The sequence below is a fragment of the Aquarana catesbeiana genome, linkage group LG08, assembly GCF_042186555.1.
Source record: "Aquarana catesbeiana isolate 2022-GZ linkage group LG08, ASM4218655v1, whole genome shotgun sequence".
In the NCBI taxonomy this organism is placed as follows: Eukaryota; Metazoa; Chordata; class Amphibia; order Anura; family Ranidae; genus Aquarana; species Aquarana catesbeiana.
This window is the reverse complement of record NC_133331.1, coordinates 21055270-21078139: the sequence shown is the minus strand read 5'-3', so window position 1 is coordinate 21078139 and position 22870 is coordinate 21055270. Positions and strand designations below refer to the sequence as shown.

Below are 22870 nucleotides of genomic sequence, written 5' to 3'. Positions count from 1 at the left end.
GTGGGCGGGTGGCTCATGTCTCGGTCGGTCCTCTGCGGTGTCCGGGATTCTCTCATCACTCAGCACGAGTGATATTTATATTGGCTTTTAAAATTTACAAATGCAGCAATTTAGAATTTGGATGAAAGGTTTAGTGCTGGGAAACACTTTTTGAAAGTTAAAAAGTGCATTTTATATACAACTATATAGATCAGACCAAAATGATGGACAAATGAGGAGGAAAGAGGAACAGAGGGACATTGCTCCAAATCAGGGACAGTCCCTCAAAATCAGGGACAGTTGGGAGCTATGTGTATTGGCTATGGGACAGGAAGTGAAGGGAAATCTCTGCAATGGGATACAAATGGCCAAAAACTGACAGGAGTTATAATCCTCCCATATCTTTCCAAAAAAATGCCTTTAGTTCTGCTTTAACAATTTACCCTACAAAAAGGAATGCAAAGCTCAAGGACAAGTGTTATGCCCCGTACACATGGTCGGATTTTCTGACGGAAAATGTGTGATAGGACCTTGTTGTGGGAAATTCCGACCGTGTGTGGGCTCCATCACACATTTTCCATCGGATTTTCCGACACACAAAGTTTGAGAGCAGGCTATAAAATTTTCCGACAACAAAATCCGTTGTCGGAAATTCCGATCGTGTCTACACAAATCTGACGGACAAAGTGCCACGCATGCTCAGAATAAATAAAGAGATGAAAGCTATTGGCTACTGCCCCGTTTATAGTCCCGACGTACGTGTTTTACGTCACCGCGTTTAGAACGATCGGATTTTCCGACAACTTTGTGTGACCGTGTGTATGCAAGACAAGTTTGAGCCAACATCCGTCGGAAAAAATCCTAGGATTTTGTTGTCGGAATGTCCGATCAATGTCCGACCGTGTGTACGGGGCATAAAGAATTAGAGGGTTTCAAATACAGGTTGCGACAGATTACATTTTGATCAAGTAAAAGTATTATTTTTAAAATCAAAATAGGCATTGCGAATGCAAATGTTTAAAGTAGAATGTTTTGAATTTAAAGCTGAACTCCAGGGAGACGAAGACCACTTCATGCCGTTGTGTGCTAGTTTTAGGGTTCATGCACACGACCACAAAATACAACAGCTTTTTTTTTTTTGCTACAGATCTGAATGCAGGAGTATAGTTTGCTCCATGCACACATTTTGCTATACATCAGTAAATTTCCCCTGCCTGACAATAGGCTGTGTTAATGCACTGACTCTAGCTGCCAGAAATATCTTGTGTTTTGCATTGTTAAACTCAGTATGCCCATGTGCATGTCCATGTACACCTATGGAAAATATGTTTTATGTTTCTTTCATTCTTTAAAGCTTATCAACGTGATCAAGAGAAAAAGATGATGGACCTAAGAGAAAAGATCTGTGGAAACACCAGTGGTATGTCCTATTCACTAACGGGTGGCCATATGATTGTTACCATGTAGTGAATATATAATGATACAGAAGGGCAGTGCATGCATCTATCCACAATAAATTTAAGTACATCTATTGGGTCATGGAAAAAAGAGAAGGGTATGTGAGACATGGTTGTAAAGTTTGAATCCATAACCCAGATTGGCCTTACAGAAGGGTTGCCCTGCTTCCTGCCCACTCAAGGAACAGATACATTTGAGGAACAGACAAGAAACGCACCTTAGACCCAGATTATTGTTGTTGTTATTATTATTATTATTATTATCATAATTATTATTATTAATAACAGATGAATCCTAGCTAACATTGCCTTTGCTGGCCATTAGACTCCATCGAAAAAATAGGGCATCCAAGAGGTACTGGGACTTTGATATAAGTTTTAGGTGAAAAAACAATTGAAGAGCCCACTGGCTCAGGTTGGGCTGCTCACAGGCTACCCTACTGTGGGTACTCCAGCAGGTTACCAAAAAAAGATGTGCATATATAGAAGGAGTGCCAGACCAAAAGATAAAAATGTCCAAATTCATTGATTGATGTTGTATTAAAAGACAGCCAACGTGTTTTGGGGGTCAAATGAGAACCTTGAGTGGACTCAAAGTAAGGCTTTCCTGTTTGAATCCGTGCAGGGAAGCTGTTTGCTGGATTAGGATGCCTGGCCAATAGGAATGAGCCGAACAGGGGACATGTATCAATGCAAAAAAAAGTTTTAAAAACTACTGTTTTTTTCAGGGGCAGTGATTTTAACATACCTCCTAACTGTCCCTGATTTTGAGGGACTGTCCCTGATTTTGAGAAATGTCCCTCTGTCCCTCATTCCTCCTCATTTGTCCCTCATTTTGGTCCGATCTCTATAGTTGTATATAAAAGGCACTTGTTATCTTTCAAAAAGTGTTTCCCAGTGCTAAACCTTTCATCTGTTTTCTAAATTGCTTCATTTGTACATTTTGAAAGCCAATTATAAGGGAATAGTAGTGGTAAAAAAAAAGCCCTTGTGGATTTAATTAACCTTTTTTTGGGGGGTTAATTCTCCTTTAAGGGGGTGTGACAGGAGAGGCGTGTCCTATGCCTACATACATTTGCTAGTAGGTGTCCCTCATTCCCATCTCAAAATGTTGGGAGGTATGCAGGAAGAAGTGCAATTTTTTGCACAGCACATGTGTGTAGGTGCAGAAAATCATTACTGGGGACAGATCCTCGCAATGGAAAAATTAAAGTGGGACTTAATCATTAAATTATTATTATTATGGATAAGGAGCATATGCATCTCCCAACTCCCAGCACTATACTGTGCCAGTAGGGCTTGTAGACCAGGCACTAAGATGCCAGGATGGTTCAGACAACACCCACAAGACAGATACCAACGTGATCTAAAGTAAGGCCTGAAGAGAAACAGATGGGACTGGTTTAGATAGGAAACTTTGGGATGAAGGCTGGCTAGCAGGAGACAGGGCAGACGGGCGTACAAAATGTATTTTGTGGAATAAAAACATCCTAATGCTTCCCTATAAACTGCACCTTGCCTTAAAACATGTTTATTACATCCTGGTCTGATGTTCACATATTTGCCTCAATTTTCTTAAATATTTTCTTATAGAATGCATGGTGTGTCCCGGTGGTTGGTTGTGGGACAGAGAGAACTGCTATTACATTTCATCTGGCAGAGGATACAGAACATGGAATGAGAGCCGGGAAGTGTGTGAAGGGATGAGAGCCCATCTACTGGTCATAGAGGATCGGGAACAGCAGGTATGGTCAGGGCTGTCTTTAAGGCATGGCAAAAGGGGCAGCTGCCCTGGGCCATGTCATTGTTTGAAATGAGAAGATCTGGATGCCGCACACCGGATGTAGTAGAAAACTTGACTTTATTAGAAAGATGGGATCATCAAAAATACAAGACTAATGCCGCGTACACACGGTCGGACTTTTCGTCTACAAAAGTCCGACAGCCTGTCCGACATACTTCCGACGTACCTTCGGCGGACTTGCGGCAGACTTTCTTACGAACGGACTTGCCTACACACGACCACACAAAAGTCCGACGGATTCGTACGTGATGACGTACACCGGACTAAAATAAGGAAGTTCATAGCCAGTAGCCAATAGCTGCCCTAGCATGGGTTTTTGTCCGTCGGACTAGCACACAGACGAGCGGATTTCGGGGTCCGTCGTACTTACGACGTAAAGATTTGAAGCATGTTTCAAATCTAAAGTCCGTCGGATTTGAGGCTAAAAAAGTCAGTTGAAAGTCCGGAGAAGCCCACACACGATCGGATTACCAGCCAGCTTTAGTCCGTCAGCGTCCGTTGGACTTTTGTAGACGAAAAGTCCGACCGTGTGTACGCGGCATAAGGCTATGAGTAAGCACTGGTCTTGTATTTTTGATGATCCCATCTTTCTAATAAAGTCAAGTTTTCTACTACATCCGGTGTGCGGCATCCAGATCTTCTCATTTCAAGCCTCTTCCATTTAGCATTCAGCCAGCACCTGGAACTCTTCTACTCTGGAAATCCTACATCAATCTTACACCTGGAACTGTGTCCACCTGAGCGGTGAAACACCCTCTTTGCCTGCCATGTCATTGTTGTGGGGCCCAAAGCAGCTACCTCATACTTGCCAACTATACCTATTTAAATTTCCCTTGTCCTTTGAAATTTTAGTCCCGTGCTGTGTCCCGATATCTCAGTGTAAAGTGCTGCTACTAATGCTTTGCCCTATTGTGTACAGAAGACACACCTGCATACCCTATGTTTACATGTAAATAACCAGCATTCATATGTAAATAGCCGCGGATCGGCATTCATATGTAAGGAGCAAACCTTTAAATTTAATGTAAATTTTTTCATTACATTGGGACTTGGTGTAGAATCCTTTCATTCACACTAGTGGCCAGTGTGCGAAGGTCCCCTTACATTAGTGGTCAGTGTAAATCCCTCCTTACATTGGTGGTTACTGTGAATGCTCCTATTACATTAGTGGTCAGTGTAAATCCCCTCTACATTGGTGGTCATTGTAAACCTTCTCATTACATTGGGACTTGGTGTACAATCATTTTATTCACACTAGTGGCCAATGTGACGGTCCCCCTTCTTACATTGGTGGTTACTGTGAATGCTTCTATTACATTAGTGGTCAGTGTAAACCCCTATTACATTGGTGGCCAGTGTTAAAAATCCTCTTTATATTGGTAGTATGTAAAAAAAAAAATCAGCATTGCCATTGATCACACCCTCCCCTCCCCCCCAGCACTGAAACTGATCCCAGGAGTTCTAGGATCCCTAGGAGTTTTTTGTCTATTGATGGGTCCCCTCACCACCCCAGTCCATAGTGTGCAGGCAAGTGGAGAGTGAAAATGCATGGAAGGGGGCCCAAGAAAATGTTTGCCCAGGGTCCAATCAATATTAAAGACGGCCCTGGGTATGGTATAACATGGAAATAGATGTGAGAATAAATTTGCCACAAGGGTGATTTTTAATATCTAATTCACATGATTTAAAAATGCTAGCAATGTATAGAAAGGCCTGGAGCATTACCTGAAAGGTAATTTAGCACAAGGCCGGCATGACAGGGGTTAATGGGGCTTGTATGGGGATAGGAAAGGGGTGGTAACTGTGAGTGGGAGGGCAGACAGGAAGGGGAAGAGCGGTGGAAAAGTTAGTGGAAAGGAAGGGGAGGAGTCAATAGACTCGAGGGTAAGGAACTTACTTCTCCTTCCCTGCTGCTTCATCCTGGATAGAATAGGATAAAATGGGGGAGGTGGAACAGCTGATGGAGCAGCTGCGGGCCGTGGCGGCGGTGCACGGCACTGACTGGCTGAATGCTCAGGTTAGGAATCTGCTAATGGGACCTGGGGCAGGGGGTAATACATCCGCACCCCCCCCCACAGTGACTCGGCCTCGGAGATCTAGGCCTCCGGAGCGCCTTAGCCCGGAGGTATCTCCCAGGGTCCGGCGCTGCACTAGGAGCCCCACTGAGATGCCCTCCAGGGACCCTCCAGTACCAGCACGGATGCACCAGACACACGGCGCGTCGGTGTGGGCCGGGAGAAATCCTCAGCTCAGTTGGGACTTACGGGATGAGGGATGGATGCAGGATATCACCCATCCTTCGAGTGAACAGACTCACTCTGCGGTTCCTGGTACTGGCCCTGCGGCCACCCGAGTGGCTCAGCGGGGGAGAGAAGGGTCCTCGGGAACCGGCTTGATGCCTGGAGCGACTGGCGTCCCCTCCATGGGGGAGATGTCAGGAGAGAGGGAGCTGGATGGCAGCGCTGCGATTAGAGTTGTTTGTGGTCGGACGGTGAGAAGTGCGGGGAGAGCGGCTTCATCCAGCCCAGCTGGGGTGACTGCCCAACTGGTCAATGCAGAGGAACAGCCCGGGCATTCCTGGAAGGTGACGTCACGGGCGGCCGTACTGGCGCCCATCAGCATTCAGGTGTCACGAGCTGGGGCTGCACAGATGATCGCGACGACGCTACCTTATCCGAAGGTGAGCTGGAAGATGAGAGCGGTGACGAGTCAGTGTTGCCAGCAACGGTGGAGAGCGTGATGACGGCTCGTTGAGGTCCTAATCCGTGGCAGCCTGATAAGCGGCCCTTAGGCCAACCTTCTTGTTCTTCTGTGTGTATGCCTGTGGTTGAGGGAACTGGAGCTGGGGGTGTGTCGAATGGTGTGTCTGCGTTAAGGACGGGTGCTGGGGGTAGCGCAGGAACTGACACAGCTACTGGTGGGTTTGAGAGAGGTGTTAGGGAGGTTGGCCCCGTTGCCGGGGGCCGGGTCACCAACGGCGGCTTGGGTTCCTACTCATGACACGGGTGTGTCAGGGCCTGTGACAGTTGCCAATGGCACATTACCAGGGACAGCGGATGATGTGCTGCAAGCGCCCCTGGGGGCGCCGGCTGCCTCAGGTAAGTCGGTGGAGAAGGAGGTTGATCGGGTATGTTTGGCGGATGCAGCCAAATGTGAGGTATATGTCTGTTTTGAAGGGCCGCTCGGAGCGCACCTCAAGCAGGAGGTGCGTGAGAAAATCTGGCGTGGTGAGTATGTGGAGATTTTTTCCCTCCTTCTGCTGGAAAAATGTAATCTGGACAGAGGTAAGATGGATGATAGCAAGAAAGAGGAGGAAGAGAAGCGGAGCTATAGACTCATTCCTAGGTTGTTTGCCAATTGGTTGCAGGCGTTTGCTATTCTAGCTAGCGTTATAGGGGAAAAGGCACCGGAGAATTGCTCCTCTCTCTTTTGCTATTTGGATGCGATCGGAGAGGCGTATCCTGTTTACGGAGGCTTGGCTCAGGTATGACGAGCAGTTCCGGCAGCGCAAAGCAACACGTCCATCTTTGCGTTGGGATCACAAAGACATTAGTCTTTAGATGCGGCTCATGACCTTGGCACGTTATTGGACTGCGATTTTTCAGTCGGGGGCTGGCGGATCTACTTCCTCTGGACAGTCGGCCGGAAAACATAAGGGGTGTTGTTGGGCATTCAATGAAGGAAGTTGCAAGTTCGGAGCGAATTGCAAGTTCAAACACGAGTGCCCCGGCTGCGGGGGCTCCCATTCAAACAATAGATGTACTCAAAGAGGTAAGGGTAAACAAGGGGACCTTGCAGGAAAAAGGGAGGACTCCGGTGAGCATAACAAGGATGCGTCCGTTTCTAGGTAGGTATCCAAAGTGGGAGGCGGCGGCGTTGCTGGCCGCGGGATTCTCCGAGGGTTTTCGGATTCCATGTAAGCTCACCCATCCCCCTCCGCCTATGGACAATTTGAAGTCGGTGCTGGCTCGCCCGGACGTGGTGTCCCAAAAGTTGGCAAAAGAGGTCGAGTTGGGCCGCATGGCGGGTCCGTCCGCTTCTTTGCCCCTGGACAATCTAGTGGTTTCACAATTGAGGGTGGTCTCCAAGAAGGAACCCAACAAGTTTAGATTGATCCATCATTTGTCCTATCCCAGGGGGGTTCTGTGAACGAGTCAATAGATGCGGACCTATGCTCAGTGTCATATACATCATTCGATGCTGTGGTACGGTGGGTCCGGGTCTATGGGCGGGGGGCTTTATTGGCGAAAACGGATATTGAATCCACTTTTCGTTTGTTACCAGTGCATCCTGATAGTTTTCACTTGCTTGGTTGTAAGTGGAAAGGGTACTACTTCGTTGATCAATGATTGCCCATAGGGTGCTCTATTTTATGTTCTTTGTTTGAAACCTTTAGTTCGTTTTTTGAGTGCGTGGTCAGAGAGGTGTCTGGGATTCCGTCGGTCATCCACTACTTGGATGATTTGTTGTGCGTTGGGCTGGCCGAGTGTAATCAGTGTAGGATTTTGTTGGCTACGATTCAGCACATGGCGGAACATTTTGGCGTTCCGCTGGCGGCGGACAAGACGGAGGGACCAACTACAGTCCTCTGTTTCCTCGGTATTCTGATTGATACTGAGGCTATGGAGTGCCGCCTACCGGAAGAAAAGTTTACGGACTTGAGGGCGGCAGTGGTGTCAGCACGGAGAGCGGGAAAGTTGACATTGCGTCGACTTCAGTCGCTTCTGGGAAAGCTGAACTTTGCCTGTCGGATTATGCCGATGGGTAGAGTTTTCAACCGCCAGCTGGCGGCGGCTACGGCGGGGGTTCGAGCTCCGGGGTATCACATTCGCTTGACCAGGGAACATAAGGCGAACCTGGGTGTTTGGGAAACCTTTTTGGATTCTTATAATGGCAGGTCAGTGTGGATGTCAGAAGCTTGTCCAGTCTTGATTTAGAGCTGTTTACCGACGCTGCGGGGTCAGCGGGTTATGGAGCATATTTCGGGGGAAGTGGAGTGCGAGCCCATGGCCGTTGGAATGGCGGGAGGCTGGCTTTACTAGGAATTTGGCTCTTTTGAAACTGTTCCCGATCGTTCTTGCAGTAGAGCTCTGGGGTTCTCAGTTTGTCAATAAGAAGATTCGATTTAACTGTGATAATATGGCTGTGGTGCAGGCTATCAATAGCTTGTCAGCTTCGTCGCCACCGGTAGTGCGTCTGTTGAGGCATCTGGTGTTGACATGTTTGCGTTGCAATGCGTTTATATATGCGGTACATGTCCCAGGGTGCACTAATTCATTGGCCGATGCTCTTTCTCGGTTTTAGTGGGACAAGTTCCGATTATTGGCTCCGGTAGTGATGCAATTGGGAGTTCCTTGTCCAGCTCAGCTGTGGCAGATTGCCTTAGAGTGACGGCAACGCTGATTCGGAGGTCGGTGAGTGAGGTTACCTGGGCGATGTATTCGAAAACATGGGAGGAATGGTACGGACTGGTAAGGAGTTTGGGTGGGGCAGTTGCTGATGGGGAGATTGGGTTTCTGGTGTTGTACTTTATAGGTCGGAATGTAGAGTTGGGAGTTTCAGTGTCGGTGTTGAATAGAAAACTGGCAGGGGTGGCGTTTTTGTTTAAGTTGATGGGTCAGAGGGATTTCACCAAAGATTTTTTGGTGCGACAGGCGGTAAAGGGATACCGCAGGGGGCGTTGGACGGTGGATGGGCGCTGTCTGGTGTCTTTTGAGTTGTTAGGCTCTTTGTTCAGGGTGCTGCCGGCAGTGTGTTTGTCAGGATATGAGGCTCTTTTGTTTCAGACCGCTTTTTCTTTGGCATTTTTTGGAGCATTGCGGATTGGGGAATTAGTTTCCTCGTCCAGAAAGGGGTTGGATGGATTGCAGTTGGCTGACGTCCATTGCAGCAGTACTTCAGTGTTTTTTTGGATTCATAGGTCCAAGACCGACAAAGTGGGGAGGGGAGAGAGGGTTGAGTTGTATGGCATAACTGGGTCACCGGCCTGTCCGGTGCAGGTGGTATCACATTTTTTGGAATCACGCCCACCCAAGGTTGGACCCCTGCTCTTGCATGCGGATGGTTTGGCCTTGTCGAGGTACCAATTTACAGCTGTGTTTTGGAAGTGTTTGGGGGTGTTGGGATTTTGTCCATCAGATTTTGCTTCTCATTCATTTCGTAATGGGGCCCCAACAGAGGCGGCACGTTGGGGTTTGAGTGAGGGGGCTTTGCGGCAAATTGGGAGATGGGAATCGCGGCGGTACCGCCTATATGTGCGTCCTCAATTGCTTTGAGTGAGTGTTGTGGTGTGGGTGAATTTTGTGCATGTAAGTTGTACTGTTTGTCCTCTCTGTTATCTTAAGGGGGAGGGCGGTATGGTTTGTCCTGTTGCTATGTGTATGGTGTTGTTTCTTTTTTCAGTACGGGCCCCCTGCTTAATATGGATAATGGGCCACTCATATGTCCACTGGGGAGCGAGAAGAGTGGATGTACGGCCTGACGGTCGGCAATTGGGCATCCCCAGAAATAAAGCAGTGGTCCGGTGGATTGGGATGCCAGGTTTATTGTGAAGCAGAATAGTTCCTGAGTTTGATCGTTATGCCAGGTTAGATAGGCCACCCGATGTGTTAGTGGTACATGCAGGGGGGAACGATTTAGGTTTGCGGTCCATGAGGGAGTTAATAAGAGATATAAAGTTTGACTTCCTGCGACTTTGAGTTGATTACCCTGACCTGACAATCGTATGGTCTGATATAGTAGCACGCACTCAATGGAGGTGGGCCAGGTCAGTGGTTGGCATTAATATGGCACGGGCTAAGGTAAATAGGGCAGTGTCCAGATTTTTTATGCGTAATGGGAGTTTGGCAGTACGGCACCATGAGTTGGAAGGGGAAACTTGGAGATACCTACGTGGGGATGGTGTTCATTTGAACGCTGTCGGGATCGATATGTGGTGTCTGGGTTTGGAGGGAGGGATACAAAGGGCCCTGCGGGTGTGGAGGTCCGCTCAAACCTAAGGTGTGAGGTTTGAGTGGTGTGGCGGGGTAAAAGGTCCTGTTTCAGCAAAAAAGGCATGGTGTAGGGACCCGTATGAGTTACGGCTCCTAGTTGGTATATGGGTACCTGCTAGTCGTCTCCGAGTTGGGGTTTCCACGACTGGAGGCCTAAATATGACTAGCAGGTACAGTTATGGGTTATGCCTATGGGGGACCTTGTGCTACATTTTGTGATAAAACTGGAGATATATTAAAAAAGGTTTATTTTGTTATTATGTTAATTATGTTAATTATTTATATTTTGGTTAATAAAATGGCTGCTATGGCCAATTTACCCCATTCCAGTGTTGAGTGGTTATTAGGGAGGTGTGGGGGTTAATGGGATAGCAGGCCACAAGCCATAGTTAATGCCATAGTCATTATTGTTACATATGAAGCGCACTACTCCCGTAGAAGCTGCTAATAGTTCGTTCTTCCCTGAAGTGTGTTCCCGTTACCCCTATCCCTCACAGAATTGACACGACATACAGTCCATGAACAGTTAAACTTTATACAACTTTATTCTTGCTTCTGGTGTTTAATGCTGCATTACATTGAAAAGTCACTCTGAATAACTTCCAATGATTTAAACGATGAGAATACAACATTCCATCCAGAATATATGAAGCCTTTGTGAATAAAACTTCCATCTTGCACCAGTTCCATATCGTGTAATGCATCTCCTCTTCCTCCTGTTAGTCACCTTTTCCTGACTGCACAGCACTTCTAGTTTAACTCTATGAACGATACTCTGAATAAAGTCCAAGAGATGACTTTTGGATTCCTCCAGGGTATTAGTTCGCTAAGGCCCAGCCCTGTTCTCCTGAACCCGCACACTAATCCCTATAAAGTCTTTTAGAAGCACTGTTCTCCTGGGTTACACTCATGTGTGTTACCGAGCGATCATCCATGAAGCACATAGAGGATCCTCTCCCAGTCCTTGTGTCTGTCAATATTAGCAACCTCCAAGAAGAATGTCCTGTAATCTCTTCTCCGCATACAGATTTCCCTTCCTCTCCCCCGCAGGGGAGAGCACCGAAGCTGTACTCGTCTCTACATCCTTCCCTTTGGGTCTCCAATCTCCCATTGACCAACCACACCTAAAAAGCATGTGACCTTGCCTTATATAGAAGTCCCGCCTCTGCCCAAGCAAATTAATGATTGGTCCAGAGGGATCTTCCAGAACTACCTGCCACTCTATTCCCTTATTCCTCCCATTTTCCAGATTAAGTCTTAGAAAATGGAGGAAACTATACAGGCAGAGTGTAGGTGGCCACACCTTCTTCTATCCTAATCAACCTCCCATGCCAATCAAACCCACCAGCTTATACCACAGGGTAAAACACTGGTAATTTGGCCTATTTCTATACCTACACATAGATGTAGCAAAACGTTTTCCTTGGAATAAGATACATAAGTCACATATAGTAGTGTGTCATGAGGATCACGCTCACAGTAACTTACTAACTAAAGAGAGACTCTCGTTTGGAGGAGGGATGAGAAAAGGGGTTCCTTTGGGATGGTAAAGCAAGGCTGTGAAATAGCTTGCAACATTGTCAGCCACCACTAGAGCTAGGTTCACCCAAAATCCAGCTGGCCGGACACAGTCAGATAAAAATCTTGCATACAATCTGTGTAGCATCTAGGTGATTCCCACATACTTCTGAGATTTTCCTGCATTACTTGATACTGACCTCTGCACTCTGCGTTACTGACTATGAACTACTGCACACTGCATTACTTACTACTGACCCCTACATACAGTGTCTCACAAAAGTGAGTACACCCCTCACATTTTTGTAAATATTTTCTTCTATCTTTTCATGTGACAACACTGAAGAAATGACACTTTGCTACAATGTAAAGTAGTGAGTGTACAGCTTGTATAACAGTGTAAATTTGCTGTCCCCTCAAAATAACTCAACAGCCATTAATGTCTAAACCACTAGCAACAAAAGTGAGTACACCCCTAAGTATAAATTTCCAAATTAGGCCCAATTAGCCATTTTCCCTCCCCGGTGTCATGTGACTCGTTAGTGTTACAAGGTCTCAGGTGTGAATGGGGAGCAGGTGTGTTAAATTTGGTGTTATCGCTCTCACTCTCTCATACTGGTCACTGGAAGCTCAACATGGCATCTCATAGCAAAGCACTCTCTGAGGGTCTGAAAAAAAAAATTGTTGCTCTACATAAAGATGTCCTAGGCCAGAAGAAGATTGCCAAGACCCTGAAACTGAGCTGCTGCACGGTGGCCAAGACCATACACCAGTTTAACAGGACAGGTTCCACACAGAACAGGCCTTGTCATGGTCAACCAGAGAAGTTGAGTGCACCTGCTCAGCGTCATATCCAGAGGTTGTCTTTGGATAATAGACGTATGAGTGCTGCCAGCATTGCTGCAGAGGTTGAAGGGGTGGGTGCTCAGACCATACGCCGCACACTGCATCAAATTGGTATGCATGGCTGTTGTCCCAGAAGGAAGCCTCTTCTAAAGATGATGCACAAGAAAGCCTGCAAACAGTTTGCTGAAGACAAGCAGACTAAGGACATGGATTACTGGAACCATGTCCTGAGGTCTGATGCGACCAAGATAAACTTATTTGGTTCAGATGGTGTCAAGCATGTGTGGCGGCAACCAGGGGAGGAGTACAAAGACAAGGGTGTCTTGTCTACAGTCAAGCATGGTGGTGGGAGTGTCATGGTCTGGGGCTGCATGAGTGCTGCCAGCACTGGGGAGCTACAGTTCATTGAGGGAACCATGAATAACAACATGTACTGTGACATACTGAAGCAGAACATGATCCCCTCCCTTCGGAGACTGGGCCGCAGGGCAGTATTCCAACATGATAACAACCCCAAACACACCTCCAAGATGACCACTGCCTTGCTAAAGAAGCTGAGGGTAAAGGTGATGGACTGGCCAAGCATGTCTCCAGACCTAAACCCTATTGAGCATCTATGGGGGAATTTTCAAACGAAAGGTGGAGGAGGTTAGTCTGTAATGGGGGATCAGTCTGTGATGGGGGGTCTGTGATGGGTCAGGTCTGTCTGTGATTTTGGGGCTCAGTCTGTGATGGGGGATCAGTCTGTAATGGGGGGGGTCTGTGATGGGTCAGGTCAGTCTGTGATGGGGTCAGTCTGTGATGGGGAGTCTGTCTCTGATGGGGGGGTCAGTCTGTGATGTTGGGGGGGTAGTCTGTCATTTGCGTGGGTCAGTCTGTGATGGGGGGGTCTGTGATGGGGAGGTCTGTGATGGGTCAGGTCAGTCTGTGATGGGGGGTCTGTGAGGGGGTCAGTCTGTAATGGGGGGTCTGTGATTCGGGGGGTAAGTTTGTGATGGTGGGAGTCTGTGATGGGTCAGGTCAGTCTGTAATGGGGGGTCTGTGATGGGTGGGGTCAGTCTGTGATGGGTCAGTCTATAATGGGTGGTCTGTGATTAAGGCAGCCTTTGATGTAAAACGGGGGGTTATGTGAAGGGAGGGACTGAGGACACTGATGTAACAGGGGGTCTGTGATTTCTGCACTAGAAAAACACAGGTCTCTGCATGGGCAATAGAAAACAATTGTTTTCTATGTGTCCTGTTCACACTACAACAGCGCCCCTGAGTGCTGAGCAGTGTGGTGCAAAATGCATACTGTTTCTATGCACCGCAACCGGGCTGCAGTGAATAAAAATGAATGAAATGTATTTTGATATTTCAATAAAGTTGAAACATAAAAAGCACAAAGTGTGATGTGTGTTGGCCCTAAAGGTGTGTGCAGGGTGTGTGGGGCACTGAGATGTGCACGGGAAGCTGTGATGTGGAGGATATCATGTGGAGTCATAGCACCAATATGACCTCCGCTGGAAGAAAATTTTTCTGACTGGACCCCCCGTAAATTTTAATTCAGCACCCTTGATATAAGAGAAATAAACAGCTAATGGCTAGTGAAGAGGGGGGGGTGGGCTTGGGTGGCCATCGGAGTTGCCGGCCGGTATAAGAGAGACCTGTCATCCGCACTGCCCATCACCTCACTTCATAGTGTGCAACCCGGCTCAGCCTCAGCGCCACTGCATTGCTGAAAGGCTGCAAATGGCTGTGCAGCGATGCCGGCTTCTGAAATTCCAGCCAATTAAGCTGTAGCAATGTTCCTGCATGACATTAGCCCTCCCACTTCACTTGTTTTTGTGCGTGTTTGCAAAATTAAAGTGGGCCGGTCTGGATGAAGTCCAGGCCATAATTTTTGTCCCAGTCCTGCCTACAAGTGTCAGATCACATACTGTACTTTTTTACAAAAAAAAAAGTTTGTTTCTGTCAGTGAAGTGTAAGTACTAATGAGCAAACCAAGTGAATCAATATAAAAAACTAAGCAGCTGCCAACGTAAATGGTGTTCCCACACTGTGCTAATGATATAATAAATAATGTGACGCTTACTCAAAAGTGATGATAGGTATATAACATACAACATAGACAATCTAGTGCAAATAATAATATACTCTCCTTCATGTGTAATAAATAGGGATGAGCTTCGAGTTCGAGTCGAACATTGGCTGTTCGCAAGTTCGCCGAACAGCGAACAATTTGGGGTGTTTGCGGCAAATTCGAATGCCACGGAACACCCTTTAAAAGTCTATGGGAGAAATCAAAAGTGCTAATTTTAAAGGCTCATATGCAAGTTATTGTCATAAAAAGTGTTTGGGGACCTGGGTCCTGCCCCAGGGGACATGTATCAATGCAAAAAAAAGTTTTAAAAACGGCCGTTTTTTCACGAGCAGTGATTTTAATAATGCTTAAAGTCAAACAATAAAAGTGTAATATCCCTTTAAATTTCGTAGCTGGAGGGTGTCTATAGTATGCCTGTAAATGGGCGCATGTTTCCTGTGTTTAGAACAGTCTGACAGCAAAATGACATTTCAAAGGAAAAAACCCATTTAAAACTACTCGCGGCTATTGCATTGCCGGTCCGACAATACACATAGAAGTTCATTGATAAAAACAGCATGGGAACTCCCCACAGGGGAACCCCGAACCAAAATTTAAAAAAAAAATGACGTGGGGGTCCCCCTAAATTCCATACCACCCCCGCCAAAAAAAAACAAAAAATGGCGTGGGGTCCCCCCAAAAATCCATACCAGACCCTTATCCGAGCACGCAACCTGGCAGGCCGCAGGAAAAGAGGGAGGACGAGAGTGCACCCCCCCCCTCCTGAACCATACCAGGCCACATGCCCTCAACATTGGGAGGGTGCTTTGAGGTAGCCCCCCAAAACACCTTGTCCCCATGTTGATGAGGACAAGGGCCTCATCCCCACAACCCTGGCCGGTGGTTGTGGGGGTCTGCGGGCGGGGGGCTTATCAGAATCTGGAAGCCCCCTTTAACAAGGGGAACCCCAGATCCCGCCCCCCCTGTGTGAAATGGTAAGGGGGGTACAAAAGTACCCCTATCATTTCACTAAAAAAGTGTCAAAAATGTTAAAAATGACAAGAGACAGTTTTTGACAATTCCTTTATTTAAATGCTTCTTCTTTCTTCTATCTTCCTTCATCTTCTTCTTCTTCTGGTTCTTCTGGTTCTTCCTCCGGCGTTCTCGTCCAGCATCTCCTCTGCAGCGTCTTCTATCTCCTTCTCCTCTGGCCGCTCCGCACCCATGGCATGGGGGGGCTCCTGCTCTTCTCTTCATCTTCTTCATCTTCTTCTTCATCTTCTTCTCTTCTTCTTTTCTTCTCTTCTTCTCTTCTTCATTTTCTTCTCCGGGCTGCTCCGCATCCATGCTGGCATGGAGGGAGGCTCCCGCTGTGTGACGGCGTCTCCTCGTCTGACGGTTCTTAAATAACGGGGGGCAGGGCCACCCGGTGACCCCGCCCCCCTCTGACGCACGGGACATGACGGGACTTCCCTATGGCATTCCCCGTGACGTCACAGGGAAGTCCCGTCAAGTCACCGTGCATCAGAGGGGGGCAGGGTCACCGGGTGGCCCCACCCCCATTATTTAAGAACCGTCAGACGAGGAGACGCCGTCACACAGCGGGAGCCTCCCTCCATGCCAGCATGGATGCGGAGCGGCCCGGAGAAGAAAATGAAGAAGAGAAGAAGAGAAGAAGAGAAGAAAAGAAGAAGATGAAGAGAAGAGCGGGAGCCTCCCCCCATGCCATGGGTGCGGAGCGGCCCGAGGAGAAGAAGATAGAGGACGCCGCGGAGGAGATGCTGGACGAGAACGCCGGAGGAAGAACCAGAAGAGCCAGAAGAACCAGAAGAAGAAGATGAAGGAAGATAGAAGAAAGAAGAAGCATTTAAATAAAGGAATTGTCAAAAACTGTCTCTTGTCATTTTTAACATTTTTGACAGTTTTTTAGTGAAATGGTAGGGGTAAGTACCCCCTTACCATTTCACACGGGGGGGAGGGCCGGGATCTGGGGGTCACCTTGTTAAAGGGGGCTTCCAGATTCCGATAAGCCCCCCGCCCGCAGACCCCCACAACCACCGGCCAGGGTTGTGGGGATGAGGCCCTTGTCCTCATCAACATGGGGACAAGGTGTTTTGGGGGGCTACCCCAAAGCACCCTCCCAATGTTGAGGGCATGTGGCCTGGTACAGTTCAGGAGGTAGGGGGGAGCGCTCTCTCGTCCCCCCCTCTTTTCCTGCGGCCTGCCAGGTTGCGTGCTCGGATAAGAGTCTGGTATGGATTTTTGGGGGGACCCCACGCCGTTTTTTTTTCTTTTTTGGCGCGGGGTTCCTCTTAAAATCCGTACCAGACCTGAAGGGTCTGGTACGGAATTTAGGGGGACCCCCACGTCATTTTTTTTTTAAATTTTGGCCGGGGTTCCCCTTAATATCTATACCAGACCTGAAGGGCCTGGTATGGAATTTAAGGGGAACCTCCATGTCATTTTTTTTTTTTTACATTTTGGTTCGGGGTTCCTCTGTGGGGAATTCCCATGCCGTTTTTATCAATGAACTTCTATGTGTATTGTCGGACCGGCAATGCAATAGCCGTGGGTTTTTTCCTTCGAAATGTCATTTTGCTGTCAGACTGTTCTAAACACAGGAAACATGCGTCCCTTTACAGGCATACTATAGACACCCCCCAGCTACAAAATTTAAAGGGATATTACACTTTTATTGTTTGACTTTAAGCATTATTAAAATCACTGCTCCTGAAAAAACGGCCGTTTTTAAAACTTTTTTTTGCATTGATCCATGTCTCCTGGGGCAGGACCCAGGTCCCCAAACACTTTTTATGACAATAACTTGCATATAAGCCTTTAAAATTAGCACTTTTGATTATTCATGTTCGTGTCCCATAGACTTTAACGGTGTTCGCGTGTTCGAACAAACTTTTTTCCTGTTCGCATGTTCTGGTGCGAACCGAACAGGGGGGTGTTCGGCTCATCCCTAGTAATAAAGTGCAACAATATCAAAGACAATACTGTGAATCAATGTGATGAACATGCCTAATAATAAAGTTCATAAGAAACAAAGTGCTTGTGCAAGAAAATCCAATTCATCCAGATGCTTCTACCTTCCGAAGTGCGCAAGTGGTTTGCCCCAACCCCTCCCCTTGGACAGAGACCCCTACAGGTTAAGTTAAGTCAAGCCTCGGTATAAAAATGGCTCCAGATTCCAGATGCCGGCATTTTTCACCCAACTCCATACCTTTGATGAAGTCACGTGATCAGTGACGCAACGTGTTGGGAGGACCTAAGTGTTGTCACTTCCGGTCGCGACCGAGACCAGAAATTTCTTTGTTTGTGAAGCTTAACAGCGCTATTTTTAACTATAAGTTGCTACGTTGTTGAAATAAATTATTTTTAAATACTACACCATGGAGACCTTTCTTTGTTGCATGTTAACTGCTTTATGATTACCAGTGGAAGCCGTTTGTCATCTATCTGATGTGGTGTCCCTGGAAAAAGAATGTCACAGCCAAGCCGCCTTGCTGCCATATATCTAGGTTATATGGTCAGCAAGCAGGTAAAAAAAAATTCACATCACATACTAGCACATTATGCAAGGCTTACCCTAAAACAAAGCCCTCCAGTGGTACCCTGTCACCGCTGACTTGGCTTCCACCTTCCCTCTGTCTTCCTTTCAGGTTTGCGGCCTCTGAGTACATGCGTGCGGGAGCCCTTTGCTACGGCACCTATGGACCTTCAGAGCACATGTGCTGGTGATGTCACCGGCTGCACGCACTCTGAATATCTCCTACACAGTGCAAGTTTAGGAGATATTCACAGTACCTACAGGTAAACCTTATTATAAGTTAAAAAACTGAGCGTGCTGATTCCTACACTCTGCATAACTACTACTGACTCTTAAACTCAGTGTTACTTATTATTGACCCCTGCGCTCTGCATTACTTATTTACCCCTGCACCCTGTATTATTTACTACTGACACCTAAGCTCTGTGTTACTCACTTCTGACCCCTGCACTCTGCGCTACGTACTCCTGACCCTTGTACTGGGAGTGATAGTGACAAGTTTCTCAATGAAGCTAATAGGAAAAGTCATTTCAAATTGCTCGCAGCTGTAATAAATTGTCGGGTCTTGGCAATATAGATAAAACTAATTGAAAAAAAAGGCATGGGTCCCCCCAGTCCATTAACAGGCCTTTTCATCTGGTATAAATATTAAGGGGAACCCCGAACCAAAAATTAAAAAGTTGTGTGGGGATCCCCCCAAAATCCATACCAGGTCCTTCACGTCTGGTATGGATTTTAAGGGGAACCCTGTGCCAAAATAAAAAAAATGGCATGGGGTCCCCCAAAAATCCATACCAGACCCTTATCTGAGCACGCAACCTGGCAGCCCACAGGAAAAGAGGGGGGGATGAGAGTGCGCCCCCCCTCCTGAACCGTGCCAAGCCACTTGCTCTCAAAATGGGGAGGGTGCTTTGGAGTAGGGCTGAAACAACTGCTCGATTAATCGACAACTAATCGATTATGAAATTAATTGATTACTATTTTCATAATCGATAATTCAGCCAGTAACATAATGGGGTTAAAAAAACTAAAACGAGCCCTTTATAGTACAAAAAGAGCAAATAATCGCTACTGTAGATGTTACTTTCACAGTTCTACAGTAAAATATGAACCCCTTACAGTAGTGATTATCTGCTTTTTTTTTTGGTTCTATAAAGGGCTAATTTTTGTTTTTTTAACCCCATTATGGTACTAAACGTCTTAGACCTGGTTCACATCTATGTGTTTTTTGGTACTTTTTTGCAGAAGCGCACTGCAGTTCATTAACATGGTTTCCCATTGGACACGTTCACATCTAGGTTTTTTTCAGCCGCTGCGTATTTGGAAAGGGTCAGGGACTTTTTTTTAACGCAAAAACTGTGCACTCTTGGTTCAATATACTTCAATGGAGAAGCTGCAGAAAAGCATTTAATGCGTTTTTGCAGCAATTTGTGTTTTTTAATCTGCCCAACAACAAATTGGCCAAAAAAAAAAGCAAAAACGCAAATTCCCGCAAAATCACGTGCGCAAAAATCAAAACGCACAGCAAAAAGCACTGCAGAAACAGATCAAAAGCAAACTGCCTAGGTGTGTACCGAGCCTTATTCTGGCCACACGGATCAATTTTCAGACGAGAATATTCCGACGAAAAATCTTTGTACATTCCCTGAAAGAAAGAATGTTGTTTGAAATTTTCACTTGTTTTTAACATTCTGTTTTTAAAATGAATGTTATTTCTGAACGAAAACCACATACACTGTCTGAAAATTCCTTTGACCAAGAAATTTTCTATTTCCAAATTTTCCCGTCACTGTGGTTGAAAATGAACGTCGACTTGACCCCACTAATGATTAGAAAATCAAACGAACGTTCTTAAAATGAAATTTTTTTTTGAAGGAAGACATTTGATCTCTGAGTCTGAAAATATTTATCAGATTCACCCTTTAATAGTATGTACAGTATATCTGTTCTCTAACAGTTTATACAGTATATCTCTTCTAATAGTATATACAGTATATCACTTCTGTCTGTTATTCTCAGAGTGGATTAGATATTTTTCCTCCCTAACCATATAGTTGGTTATTTATATTTACCGCTGCATACAGATATTTAAGATAACTAAAATAACAGCTGTCACCGAGAAGAAGCGTCACTTGGCGGGAGCCTCCCATGGAGGCGGAGCTGTTGTGGCTTTTTTTTTTCTTTTTTTGGTCCGTCGGCGGCGTGAGATGGATTTACATCGTGGGACATTTATATTTTTTATCTTTTAATAAAGGACTTGTCCCAAAGTGTCTCCTGTCTTTTTTACTATTTTTGTCAATTTTTTGTGAAATGGTAGGGCTACAATGTACCCGTTACCAATTCACATAGGGGGAAGGCAGGGATCTGGGGGTCCCCTTGTTAAAGGGGGCTTCCAGATTCCAATAAGCCCCCTGCCCGCAGATGCCCACAACCTTCGGGCAAGGGTTATGGGGATGAGGCCTTTGTCCCCATCAACATGGGGACAAGGTGCTTTGGGGGGCTACCCCAAAGCACCCTCCCCATGTTGAGGGCATGTGGCCTGGCACAATTCAGGAGGGGGGGCGCTCTCTCATCCCCCTCTTTTCCTGCAGCCTGTTAGGTTGCGTGCTCGGATAAGGGTCTGGTATGGATTTTGGGGGGGACCTCTACGACATTTTTTTTCAATTCAGTGCAGGGTTTCCCTTAATATCCATACCAAACCTGAAGGGCCTGGTATGGATTTTGGGGGGACCCCCACACATTTTTTTTAACTTTTGGTTCAGGGTTACCCTTAATATTTATACCAGACCCAAAGGGCCTGGTAATGGACTGGGAGGGGGAACCCATGCCATTTTTTTCAATGAGTTTTATCTATATTGCCGAGACCCTTGTCAGTGCAGCCTTGCCCCAGTGCAGCCTTGCAGCCATGTCAGTGCAGCCTTGTTAGTGCAGCCTTGTTAGTGCAGCCTTCCCCGGTGTCCATTGCAGCCTTTCCCCAGTGCAGCCTTGTCAGTGCAGCCTTGCCCCAGTGCAGCCTTGCAACCATGTCAGTGCAGCCTTGTTAGTGCAGCCTTGCCCCAGTGCAGCCTTGCAGCCTTGCCCCAGTGCAGCCTTGCACAGATTTAAATATGGTGCCGCAGAGGGACTCGGCGGAGCAAAGCGAGCGCCGCCAAGATCGCAGGGACTGGGCGGAGCCGAGATACACATAGTCGAGTGTACTCGGCTCTTCTCGGCTCCGCTCACAGTCACACCCAGGCCCGCCCTATGATGGACATAACACAGGTCCAATGGCGGGACTGGGTGTGACTGTGAGCAGAGCCGAGAAGAGCAGAGTACACTCCGCTATGTGTATCTTGGCGTGATCCCTCCGCTCCGCTCACAATCAGCAGAGATCGTGGGGGATCGGTGTATAACACGCACCCATGATTTTTCCCTGATTTTAAGGGGAAAAAAGTGCGTGTTATACGCTGATAAATACGGTATTTAAAGGAATATTTCATTTTTATTGTTTCACTTTAAGCATTATTAAAATCACTGCTCCTGAAAAAAACGGCTGTTTTTAAAACTTCTTTTTGCATTGATACATGTCACCTGGGTCAGGACCCAGGTCTCCAAACACTTTTTATGTCAATAAATTGCATATAAGCCTGTAGAATGAGCAGTTTTGTTTTTTCATGTTAATGTCCCATAGACTTTTGAATTTGCCGCAAACACAGCATAATGTTTGCTGTTTGGCGAACAGGCAAACACTTGATGTTCGACTCAAACTTACATTCGAGTCAAACATTGGGCTCATCCCTAGTTGCAATTAGCAATGTCTTATTGTATGGTATGTACATGGTAATTCTATTTTTAAAAGAAATGATGTCCTACTAATATGTATATTTGATGAAGGTGGGCATATGTCATTTAGTACATCAGGGGGAGCCCACACCCCTCAATTTTTTAGCCACACCCACTTCCTCTGTAGCATGCTTTACCCACCTCATCCTTATTATACTGGTCTCCCAAGTTGACATCTGTTCATATCCAATTTGACAAACCATTGCTCCATCAATAATAATCTGGATTGTGACAGATGTTGTTCTGTGTTACCAGGAATGTATAAACAGATCCGTCAGAGGACAAGCAGAACAAGCAGTGGCACGGTTCTGGATTGGTCTGTACAGAGATGGAGATGGATGGAAATGGGTGGATGGTCACCTCTATAATACCAGCCTGTAAGTTACTCTTCATCTACACTGAGAATATGAATGTTGTTCTTCCAGAAACAAAATCCATAACTGCTCATTTTTATTTATTACCCAGATTTCAGATATCAACAAAATCCTCAGGAAACTGTGTAAGGATGCATGCAACTGATGGATATTATAAAGGTGACTGTCAATCCAAACAAAACTGGATTTGTCAGAAGAGAGCCCTGAAGATCTGATAGATATCTCCCAACATACAGACACTCTGCTTGATTTATAATACAAAGTAATAAAACAAACCCACATTTACAAATGGCAAAAAAGGTACTCCAGCACAGGCCCAGTCAGTAAGCAAAGAGAGAATGTTTAATTTTGTTTTCAATCCATGTTTTATTTGCATACTGTAATCTTCAGGGATACAGCCACAGTAATAGTACCTCAGGATCATGTGCAAAGATGTTTGTCTTAAACATAAAAGTCTTTA

The 22870-nt window shown here is 46.3% G+C and overlaps 1 protein-coding gene across 1 annotated transcript in view; it reads left to right on the top strand.

Moving 5' to 3' along the window:
- LOC141105413 (asialoglycoprotein receptor 2-like) overlaps positions 1–22417 on the top strand; it is a 42939-nt gene extending 20522 nt beyond the window's left edge. The window contains exons 4-6 of the mRNA XM_073595276.1: positions 1334–1399; positions 3030–3181; positions 22292–22417. Coding sequence (XP_073451377.1) covers positions 1334–1399; positions 3030–3181; positions 22292–22417 — 344 coding nt within the window. The remainder of the gene's footprint in view (positions 1–1333; positions 1400–3029; positions 3182–22291) is intronic.
- The last annotated feature ends 453 nt before the right edge of the window (positions 22418–22870 follow it).